We start from the raw sequence: 11,941 nt of genomic DNA on the forward strand, positions 1-11,941 counted from the left end.
GCTTTGTAGATCTGCCCTAAAGGATACCCGGCATTAAAGTATTGCCTATTTCACTCTAAATGGGACTATAATTGATGCAATGAACTTTATTGAAGAAGACTTGAAACAAATAATTGAGACCTATAAACCCATAAGTAACATGTATACTGAGGTAATTAGTTCTGGTTGACTTCTGCACAATCTGACTTCTTTTTGCAGCCAGTGGAGTCGCTGCCTGCTGGACATTAGAAAGAATGCAGGTTTAAGGCACGTCCCCATCGGCTTAACTTGTCAGGCCACGTCCATTATTTTTTACAGTCTATGATTCTAACTAACTAGCCCCAGCCCATCCTGTCTTGTAATACCGCTTGTGCCTCGAGAGGTGGTAGAGTCACTGTAGTGTCCCACCTGCCAACATTGCAGGACAAAATAGTACAGCTGCCTCAACTCACAGAGTAGTAGGTCATCCCTATGTTCCCCGGGTCCTTTTTCCCGAAAAGGGTCTTATGTTTCCCGGTTGCATAAGCCTTTGCCTTTGCTGATTTAATTCAGCATTTTGTTAGGGTCAGAGTCACGGTTAGGGGGTAGGGTTATGGTCTACATAGGCCATTTTGCCGTGGAATTTGGAAATGTGGAAAAAATGGAAAAAGGGTCTAGCTACATCCCGTCGGAGATTACTAGCTTACTGGAGGCAGCCAATTGACAGTGAGGCCTGCTAGCTCAATGGCTAAGTAAGAGATGTTTTTGTTGAACCAGGTCTCAATTATCACCATCTACACCATCATCGCAGCTGTCCGTGCGTTGCTCAGTAATCCGCAGTCTCATGTTTTCCAGCTTGTTGATGAGAGAGCAGCCGTTGGTGAGAAAGATGCAGGCCAGGCAGTAGGTTTATACTCTAGTTGGTCTCTGTGCACTCTGCTGGGCGAGTAATCCCTGTTGGGGATAAAGATAAGTACCTCAAACAACCCCACTTTAAAAAAAACTATCCCTTTAAAAAGTAGCATTCACTCTCACTATGTAAACCTCAGTTAAGGGATTAAAATTCATAGATGGACCTCAGCAAACAAACCATGCGGTGTAAGGGACAATAATTTTATTACGTTTAAATTACATTCAGCTGACACACTTACAATAAGTGCATTCAACAAATATACTACCCCACAATTGCAAATATCATGTGAGTATATAAAAGTCATCAAATAGGCAAAAATGCTTCAAGTGCTACATTTTAGAAAGAAGAGCTATAGGAAGGTTGTTTTTATTTATTTTGTATTGATTCATGGGCCAAGATGCAGTCTGAACAGATGAGTCTGATGAGAACAACCATCTGCTTTTGAGCGTCTGCACTATTGCCATTACATTGATTCACATGTGCTCTATATAAATAATTTAAACTTTTGTTGTTTTTTACCAGACAACACAGACAAATATCCATTTCTTAAAAACTATATCTATTTTAAAAGGAACATTATCTCATGAGAGTATTTCATCTGAGATTACCAGCCATGTGGAGTCAAACAGTTAAAAGTCTTCTGAAAGGGTCACATGTTTTCACAGGGATTCACAGTCTCTTCTAGTGAATTGCTGCCTATTTCAGAAAGGGGTCATTCATTGGTTGCACAGGATAAAAACCCCATGACTTGCCCCTCCCAGCCAAATAATTAATGCCCCTGCTTTCACTTCTTTTTCCCGCTCCTCTGCTGCAAAATAGCATTGTCCCTCTTCATGCACACACACATGTGGTTCGTCTTGTGTGGAGTTCAATGTCTGTTCACCTCCCCCCACAGCAGCCATAGCTAACCCAGTGATAGCGACCAATCAGTGGGTTTTCCCATGATTAGCACTATCAGAGGTGATAATCATGGGAACACCCTTTATGTGCAACATCTTTCCTCCCGGTTTACTGACATTTCTCAGACTTTAGACTTCAATGAACAAATTAAATCTCTAAATAATTAGCAGTTAGCATTCTTCATGTTTTTTTCCTAAATAGATTAATTTGTCCTCTCTACCCTATTATGTTTTGAAGAGGTGCGTATGTCTTATATGTAGAAAGATTGTTCCTTTTGCAGTCTCAGCAAGGATAAGCTTGGTAAGACTTTGTTATTCATTGACAAACATTGATTTGATATCACAAGACACCAGATTGTGGGACAACACAATCTCCTTTTAAATAAATCGAGGTTGACTCTCTGTTGCAATAAAGATAAAGAATATTAATAGTCGGTAAAAAATACATTTTTTGCATTGAGAGTGTCCTGAGATTCTTTCATTTAAACCAATGTGTTTTCAGAAACGTGTGTGAGCACTGCTGTAATGTGTGGTGGTTGTGGTGCCGCTCCTAATGCTGTGTGTGAATGAGTTATAGAGGGAGAGAGAGAGAGAGAGAAAGAGAGAGGGAGGAGGGAGGGGGGTGGTGGGAGGAGAGGCTGGGGAGCAAGTGTTTACTCGACTGACCAGGAATATTGCACTTATATAGGAGATGAATCTGGAGGAAGGAGGCTACTGACGGACAAGTTGTGTTGGCTCTGCATTATCAGCCAGTGGCTGCACACTCGGCTGATCTCTGGACCCTCAGATTGAGCAACACGACAGGAGACAGCCAGCTTCAAAATCAGTCAGAAACAAAGGCAGGACAGAGGAAAGACGTGAATGAAAGAGAGAGAGAGCAACAGCAGGCTGGGTTGTAGCAGGGTGACGTGGGAAAACAGCTGCTGTAAAATAGAGTGAAACATTGATAGGGGCTCTGTGAGGTATAATGGTTGAGAGAACTTTTTTATTTAAAGCTTTGGGGAGGAGTATGAAAGATTTGAGAGGACAGGAGGGGGGGTCAGAGGCAGGGTCCAGCAGGGAATAAGTGTGGTGACAGCCAGTGCAAGGGGACAAGGACTCATGTGAGACACGGGGGAATTAAAATACAGGGACAAAGAGAAGGAACAGAGAGGGACTGGCAGACCCAAAACTGGACTTCAGTATGGGTGTTAAGAGCAAGGCTGCTGCTGCTATCATAGTCCTGCTGCTGTTCCTCGGCTCCCTGTGGCTCCGTGAGTATTTCTGTGTGTGTGTGTGTGTGTGTGCGTGTGCGTGTGCGTGTGTGTGAGTGAGTGTGTGTGTGTGTGTGTGAGTATGTGTGTGGTTTCCACGTTGTTCTATTATCTATACAATCCCTCCCTTGTTTGACATGCATACGCTCCAGATCAGGAATGTGTCACATGTGCTGGCTGCCGAATCAAGCATGGTGGTCACGCCACTGGTTAGGCTCAAAATCATTTTACAACATCACAGAAATGTGTCTATGTGTGATTGACATGTTGTTGCAGTGTGAGATGACACAGTTACTCTCACTATTTGTTTTTAATTTGAGCTATTTTCATTCACATCAGATAAGCCATTGCTTTAATATGGACTGCTATTTTGTAGACAAATATTCTTGGGACATAATGACATCTAAAGCTTTTTTAATGCAAAACATGCACAAACTCTTTGTATCCTATTGTAAGTATGCAAAAACATTTAATTATATTTTGGCTTGGCTACAGAATATATGAAAAACAAACAAAAGTATTCTGAGCAAATATTAATTGTTCTGTCACTGGGACCATGTGAGCTTTTTCTCAAGCTTGGATTACGTTTAAATATTTGAGAGACGTGAGTGAGATTACAGAGAGCAAAATGAGCTGAAAGGAAAGTTTAGTTGGAAGCATGAACAACCAGCTCTGCACCCTCATAGTAACTCTGTTTAAAAGCGTACACTTTGATATGGCTATCAGTTTGTAGTGGCAAACATCCCTATTCACATTCTTGGCCACATCTGTATGTCACTGTCAAGTTACAAATAAATTTTGTGTGGGACAGGCTCTGTGTTTGAACTGACAGTGTTAGTTCATTAGTTCAGTGACACAGGAAACTCAGGTGTTCAGGAAAGTCATTCGGGGTAAGTTTGGAGGCTGATCCTTTGGGCATTTATGTTAATGAGTCATGTAGGACCACTCTAGTGGCAGCTTTTGAGGCTTTTGGTTGTAATGTGTGTGTGGTCTGGACACCTGGGGCCTCTGAGGAAATGACAGGGGGTCCCAAAGAAAAAAAGGCAATTATTTGTCTTCATTTAGGAATATATCACAGTTGAATTGAATAAGTAAAGCTGGTAAATTACAGTTTTGTCACAAATTAAAAGTCCTGTTTAGATTTTGAAGATAGACTGTATGTCAATGTAAAAGAGCTGGTAGTTTTCTTTCATTATCTATTGCTGTATATGCTTTTATTTACCTCGGAAGTCAGAGGTTGTAACTGGGAATGACGTCAAGACCGAGTTGACCGTGTTCCAGTTGGAAAACCATTCAATTTAATGGGCTGGGTGGACTCCTGCCAAGTTAACCATCGTTAGCAATGCCATTTCATAATAACGTGTTATGTGGTATTTTTCACGTACAAATACAGCAGCAACATGTCCACAGATCGACTGTGTGTACAGCTGATTTAATGAGACACAAATGAAACAGAATTGCTAATGAACAGTGTATTACTACAGTGTTCATTCATGTTGCTGCTGGAAGCAGCTATTGTGGATTGTGAGATCGGGGTTGGTGAGGTTCTCCCGACTTTCCGAGTAGGAAATCTGACTTCTGTGGGCGTTTCAGTTGAAATCTCTAACTCAGAACTCGGAAATTCCAACTTCCCAGTTTAGCTGGAACACACCAACAGTATTGCTAATTGCTATAGTATAATAACGGGGTTTGTATGGATCTTGTGACTCAATGTCCTGAGGAAGTTAGTTTGATACGGCCAATTCAAATTGCAAGATTTGATTGTCACAGGCTGGAATGAGCTCACAAAGGATTAAAACTGAACATCACGCCCTGCTGTCAAAAGAATGCACTGCCTTGTCTTTCTGTCTGTCTATCTGGGGGGGAAAATTGAGTCAACCTTTCCCTAATCAGTTTATCATGTTAACAGCATCTGTCACATGCCAGTGATGCTTGTTAATGAGCCATTACAAAAAGGCTATAATCAATATCTTTATAATGATAATGTATCACATAGCAATGTGACAATAGAAAAGGGGTCACTGGTACTGTAGTAGTGATGACCCTACAGATAATTATCACCTGAATCTGACGCTCCCTTTGGCTTCACAGAGCTTTATAATGAGTATTCTAGCTCACTGTTTAGCTATCCAGTCACAACCTTACTGTTTTGGTTCACTCTCACTGCTCTAATAACCTTTTTCTGTGGTAGGCAGCAGCTTTCAGTGAAAAAGCTCTAAAACCCCACTGTATTGCAAACAGACAAAGTAAGTGACTGGCTAGCTGGAGCATTTAACCGTGCCATACATTTCCTTCAGGAGTTGGTGTGGAGACCAAAAACAGAGCAAAAAAAAAAGGGTGATCCTTAGGAATCAGGTTACCAGCAACATGACTCTAAATGAATGCTGATGTCCATCTGTTACCGCTGGGTGTGTAAATAAGCAACTGTTTTGCTAAGGTGTTTGCTATATTTCCTTAAAGAGATATTTTATCCATTTCAATCCATGACAATGTGGATATTGTGTTCAGATGAACAGTGGCCTTCGGGTCATCTCTTTCTCCCGCAATCTGCCGAAGGAGGCATTGCAGCATCCCCAGCTGATTGATGGTCGGACTCTTTAACTAATGGTTCACAAGTGTTTATTTTTGAGCAGAATAGATACCATGGCTCGATTATAACCTTTGACATCGTGAACACACTCTGAACACACCGTAAGAGCTATGGAATGAAACAAAACTAAAGTATTACCATCATGAAGTGTCCTTTTTTAACCTGTTTTAACTTAATGACAACTTCAGAATAGAGTGCAATAAAAAAACATATTTAACTTAAAATTCCATATCTTAACTGTCATTTTGCAGCTTTGACCTCAAAAATTGTTATTAGGCACACAAAAATAATGCTGCGTTTATCTATACAAGCAAGCAATTTATTGAAATAACTGGCCCTTTCAGACCGACAGACATGCCCTGCATCGCACCAAAACAGCGTTATTGCTAGCTTAAAGCAATTCTTACCTTTCTGGCATGTCGCATAGCACTTGAACAACATGAACAACTCTGCCTCCCTCCAAAGTCCCACCCCCTTCCCCCTGCCTGACCTCTGACCTGACGCTCCCTCCTCCCCCAACGTGAGCAGTGAGAAAGTGAGCAGCGCAAGTGAAGCGGGTCAAGCATAGAGAGATCGGTCTTATTTACACAGATGTCAGCTAGCCAGCATTATCTATTAGCGGGAGAAGTCGTCTAGCAATGTGCTGAACTAGCTCTGGTTACAGTACAACAAACAAAGTCAAACACAACCCTGGGGTTTTAATAATAGAAAGGGGTTAATGACAACTTCACGATAAACACTGAGGCTGATGCTAACACTGATGCTAACGCTGAAGCTAATGTCATCAAACCGTAACAACCGTAATGTCAAACAAACCAGGCGTGTCACAGCCTGGTTTGTTTACACTACCGGTGATGTTAGCGCTGATGCTAATGCTAATGCTAATGCTAACGCTACCTTCCTTGCACAAATAACATAGTATTACAGAACTGTAGTAACTGATAACTGATAGTTTTTTCTTTAGTGCAGCTTTTTGGAAAATAGTCTTCTTTTTGTTGATAGTTTCCTCTGTGGGAGCAGCTGGGGGTATGGGTGGAAGTGGCGGCTCGCCTTGGTCAGTCATGGTCAGTTCTCTCACAGACCGCCCTACTGCTCTGCCAGAGAGGCGCGCGACTCGCAAGCAGTGACAGCGGTAGGTAACCGGAAGGGATGGATGACAGGCAGGAAGGTGACCAGCAATCCTTTTATTCGGTCCGAATAAAAGGATTGGTCAGACTTTTATCAGAAATATATGAGAATTGAATATTTATGACTTTCAACACCTGGTGGATTTCTTTTACATTTTACTGTGCCATACGCTTATTAGGACCATTTTAGGATTATAAAAGAAAAGTGTAAAAATGCCAGAAAGGTAAGAATTGCTTTAAACACGGGTATAAAACGATGCAAAACTATAAAAGGACATCACATTATGATTAAGCATTAAGCACCACATTAAAACAGAATTATGGCAAACCATGTGCCCTTATCAGCCAGGTGCTAAACGAACTTATTAGTAGACATTTTCTTAACCTTTTGGACTTTTAACAGACCCGTGTGGACACTGAACAACAACGGATTTTGAGATTATGTTGTGCCATATTAAAGGTAATTCACAGGCATTTTGCATAATTATGTGGATTTCCTCATCTCTGATGCTTAGTTCCTCTGGCACTTCTGCCAATGAGCCAAGCCAAACACTGTTCACCAGAACACAAGGCCCACATTGTCATCACACAGACCTGGGTTAAAAAAGGGTAAAACTAGTTTTTGCTGCTCCCAAGTGGCCATACGTGAAATAAAATAAAATAAAATAAAATAAAATAAAATAAAATAAAATAAAATAAAATAAAATAAAATAAAATAACATAAAATAACAACAGCTGATGGACAGGTTTAATCTATGTAAAGTGAGAGTTCCATTGACCCATAATTCTGTAAAATGAATATGAAAATGCAAGCATACACTAATTTTATGTTTGATGTGTTTTACAGCTCGCAATGTGTCTAAAACAGAGTTGCAGAATCATCAGAAAAATAAAAGTCTCTATTCCAGTGGGAAAGTCTCAGCAAACAAACACTAAATAGGATTTTCTCTTGTTTCTCTTTACAATATCCCACTGCAGATGGAGGTTTGGATTACCACTGGGATTCTTGTTTAAAAGGTTATAATCAGGTAAACACGGTAAGAGCACATGCAAATTGGTTGATTTTGTGAAGCAGATGGCTAATTTGAATGCAGTGAATCACTTCCATGTTCTATCTTTTTTTCTTTGTCCCCTGTCAATCGCCCCCACACTCACACACCTCCCATCCCCCACTCTCAGCTTCACCAGCTGTACAACAGCAGTGGGGCTGGTGGGGCCGAGGGCCCACAGGTCATGGAGGAGTGTCTTGGTCAGACCTTCCAGGTGTCACTGCTGCTCACCCACCTGCTGTCTGCACCGGCCCACACCTCCGACGTGCTGATGCAGCCGTATCTGTCCAGCTGGGATGAACTTTTAAAGTAAGATCATCAGATGAAGAAGGAGAGATAGATTAAATTTACAGCCACTAGAAAAAAGGTTTATGGCGAAATCTGGACTCTGTAATAGGATTCATCCTGTTCTGTGTTGCTCCTCCAGGTTTATGGAAGCCCTGGGCCCAATGGTGGGACTGATATCTAGCGAGATAAAAAGCAAGACCTCTATAATCCGCCAACTGGCCTTGTTAACAGAAGGGGACCCAGAAGCAGAGCTCGGCCCAGATATACACTCAGTAAACAGTGTGAGCAAAGAGGCAGAGACAAAGAATAATCAGGAGGCCTCACAGCACACTGGTGCTTACCACTCTGTGCGCTCCATGATCTGGGTAGAGCTAGACCGAGGACTGGTGGACTTCAACCACCAGACTGACTCTGGATGCCGGACTCTTCTGCGTTTGCATCGTGCTCTGCTTTGGCTGAAGCTCTTCCTGGAGAAACTGGCTGAGACACCGGTGGCCGGCCGGCTGAGGAGCCCCTCAGAGTTGTGCCGTGAAGCTTACCAGAACACCCTCGCGAACCATCACACCTGGTTCGTACGCAGGGCTGCCGAGCTGGCCTTCATCGCCCTGCCGGAGCGGCCTTTCTTCTTCAGGCTGGTGTGTGTGCAGAGCCAGGAAGAGATGAGCACAGTGCTGAACAGAGTGGTTCAGGCCATTGGAGAGGTTTATGACAGGACGCAGAAAGCCCTGGATGAAAATGGCATGCTGGACTTGCCATAAAAAGGGGACTATCAGATTTGACCATATTTGCATAGTCTTCATGGTATCCCAAGCATCATTCAAACATCTAGCTACATACAAGGTGTAAACTTCTCTAGAGCTGCTTTCTCATATGAACTCCAGACAATGTCTGACGAATGAGGTGTGGACATTGTCTGAGGTTGCCTTTTCACACATGAAGCCCACAACAGGAGACTGTCCGTGTCAGACATGTTCTCACCTGCTGGAAATACTTGATTTCGGCGAGGGGTAGCGCCTGGGTAGAGCCGGCCCAGAGAGTCAAATATTGCTGTTTTGTCATGTCTTGGTCAGACCTTCCAGGTGTCACAATGTCTTGTGTTTGGCACAAACGCATCAGAACTGTAAACCAGTTCACAGTGATATTAGATGCTCAGAGTCAGTGCTCCGGGATTAATAGCGCAAAACTCCACCTAAGGAGATCAGTTGGGGTGGTGGGGGTAGTGAATGGGTCAAACAAACACCGGAATGCAATTATTAGTAACCACGACAGCAGCTCTGGTATAATTTTCACCTTGTGAGTCTGTGAAACCTACTGTAGCAGGAACTAGCACAGAGGCAGTTTTGAGTATTTCTTATACTGTCAAGTTAAGTGTTTATATGTCTGTCCTTCTTTGCAAGATACAGTCGCGAAACTTTCCAGGTGTGCAGTTGAGTTAAAAATGAAGGTTCAAAAATGGGCGTGGTCCGGTCTAGGGGCCTTGGCCCCCACAACTCCGAACCCCAGGCCAGATAACAAGCAAGATACAGTCACAAAACAACAGGTTTTAATAGATATGTACTTGAGATCAAAATAAATGGCCAAGCTCAAAGATGGGTGTGGTCCAAGTAAAGGTGGCAGAAGTAGGGGGTAGGGTGTAGGGAAGCACCACCACCAACCCTACCCATGATCTTTTCCTAACCCTAAGCAAGTAGTTCTGTTGCCTAAACATAAGCACTGCTTTTGTGTGAATTCACAACGTTAACAACGGGTTGTAGTGGCCGTAGTGGAGCATCATGTGTTTGATGCGCAGGACTACCCACTGCGGAGCTCCATGTGTGACGCCAAAGGGTCCTGACAAAACAGCAGCAACTTCTCATATTCCTGAGATTGATTTTGACACCAGCGCTTATCGACAGAAGTTTCCAAATCTTGCCATCTCTCCTGTTAGACGTTAATGAGCTGGCAGAGTAAAATCCATTTCATGTCCGGTCCAACTGAAATTAGCTATCTCTTATCAAGCCCCAGGTCATGTCTAGATAATTTCAGGTTTGCAGTGCATGTGATGAAAGGTGCTAAGGAAAGATGAATGGAAATGGAAATCATTTTCAGCTGAAATTCACACGTGCCATATTTTCCTCCAACCAAAGTGTTGCGTCAACAATCAATGGATGCTGAAAGTTAGTTTGCTTTCAATCTGTAGACATTCCTTATCAAATGTTATGAGTTTGTGTCTAGACCTCTCACCTTAGAGGCATTTACAAGGTGGCTGATGATGCATTTAGGCTGGCTAAACAGACTGTGAACTATTTAAGCAGATGGGCACAATAACATGAACACAACACACATAAAGCCACCACAGCTGCACCCTTGCAATACATACAGCATTAAGCTTATAATGTTCTTGAGACTGTGTCAAATGCAAGGTGATTGTATGATGGATTGCATCAGATTGTGCAATTTACGTTTCTGTGCCTACCCTCAACCATATGTGATTTTTTCTTACATTTGAAATACTGTAATAATGACTCACTTTGTCATGGACACACAGGATGATAAACTAAATTAATAATGTGAAACAAAGTCCAGAAAACTGCAGCGGTGAGCGAAATCTCCTTCCGTGTTGAGTTTTAATGTAGGCTACCAAGACTTATAATGGGTGCAGATGGTGACACTATCTGTTCACGTTAATGGCATGAACAAAGCCACAGGCCGTATGGTCTGTGCATGTGGACAGTGCATGGGCTGAAAGGTGGGATGCTTGTATAAGAAACTGTTGAGGAATGACCTTCTGAACAGAAATTATATTGAAAATGACTGCTGTTTTAATTGTAGTTAATGCTTCGTGATTACCTCAAAACTGGCTAGGTCTGATGCCTTGTAGCCCTTCAATCTGGGACCAATCTATCCTGATTAAAGAGGTAGCACACAAATAAATGAACCTGCGCTAAGCGAAGGAGGATGTGGAGCTTCACAGCAACTGTGGTGTGAGTGTGGAGAATAAATGTACCTGTTTTATGTTGTAATTTTTTGTATCATGTTCAGAATAAAAAATAAAGAGAAAGAGAGACTCCAGTTGCCTTTTTTTCTCACGTAGGCTGGGCCAGTAATGTGATAACTTTGACATTTAAATGCCACTGTGTAATGTTGTCCACCATCCAACAGAGGTTCCAGTGCTCTAGAGACTAATCTTCACTTTCCTCTCATCATGGCGGGTATAATCTGCTCTGTGCGACACTCTCACCTGGACACATTTTGTGAAAACTGTTTTTGTTGTGGTTTGAATATTAAGAAAGAAGCTCTTATCAGAGGGAAATCAAATGGTTTCAAATTATTCAAGATGATAATATGTGTGTGTATCAGAGAATAACATGTATCTGTCACCTTTGTTACTCCTGATCGGACTATTTTAAGATCACAAATACCTCTAATGCCACATAATCCTCGCTGTCTCTCTTTTCCTGGACTGTGCTCTCTTGCTCTCTCTCTTTCTGAGGAGTCAGTGAAGAAGGGAGAGATAAGGATAGAGCCTGAAGCCAAGGAGTGAACAGGAGACAAGAGCTGGTTGAAGGTCAGTGAGCGGAAGAACACTTCAGGTGTAATCTTGTCAAGCAGTTGGCGGCAGACTATAGTAAAGCAACTCCCAAACGAAAATAAAAAGTCCAACTTAAAACAGAACTCACATATTCCTGATCTTTGTCAAACAAGTATCTAGTGTAGCATACAACCAAGACTTCGATGTGACCTTTGACCTGTGATGTGCGTAGGAAGATGACATGTTGCTGGTTCTACTTTCCACTTCCTCTTGCTACTCTTGTAAAAGAGTAGAGAGGAGTAAGAATGCAGAGATTCTCACTAGTTTTAACCCTGTATTCTAGAAAATGATGT

At 42.2% G+C, this 11,941-nt stretch overlaps 1 protein-coding gene across 1 annotated transcript; it reads left to right on the plus strand.

The window, feature by feature from the left end:
• Window positions 1-2,918: 2,918 nt before the first annotated feature.
• On the plus strand, window positions 2,919-10,548 carry gltpd2b (glycolipid transfer protein domain containing 2b). Its single transcript, XM_083926580.1, has 4 exons — window positions 2,919-3,023; window positions 7,719-7,777; window positions 7,920-8,098; window positions 8,217-10,548. The coding sequence occupies exons 1-4, from the start codon at window positions 2,954-2,956 to the stop codon at window positions 8,833-8,835; spliced, it is 927 nt and encodes a 308-aa protein (XP_083782706.1). The 5' UTR covers window positions 2,919-2,953; the 3' UTR covers window positions 8,836-10,548.
• The last annotated feature ends 1,393 nt before the right edge of the window (window positions 10,549-11,941 follow it).

Source organism: Echiichthys vipera, assembly GCF_963691815.1.
Source record: "Echiichthys vipera genome assembly, chromosome: 14".
NCBI classification, from domain to species: Eukaryota; Metazoa; Chordata; class Actinopteri; order Perciformes; family Trachinidae; genus Echiichthys; species Echiichthys vipera.

What these genes read in the sequence shown, in the direction of transcription:
- gltpd2b (XM_083926580.1), top strand. Translation starts at nt 2,954, where the DNA reads ATGGGTGTTAAGAGCAAGGCTGCTGCTGCTATCATAGTCCTGCTGCTG. An exon ending in CCTCGGCTCCCTGTGGCTCC is followed by an intron (nt 3,024 to 7,718) that starts GTGAGTATTTCT and finishes ATCCCACTGCAG; the next exon opens with ATGGAGGTTTGGATTACCAC. An exon ending in AGCTGGGATGAACTTTTAAA is followed by an intron (nt 8,099 to 8,216) that starts GTAAGATCATCA and finishes TTGCTCCTCCAG; the next exon opens with GTTTATGGAAGCCCTGGGCC.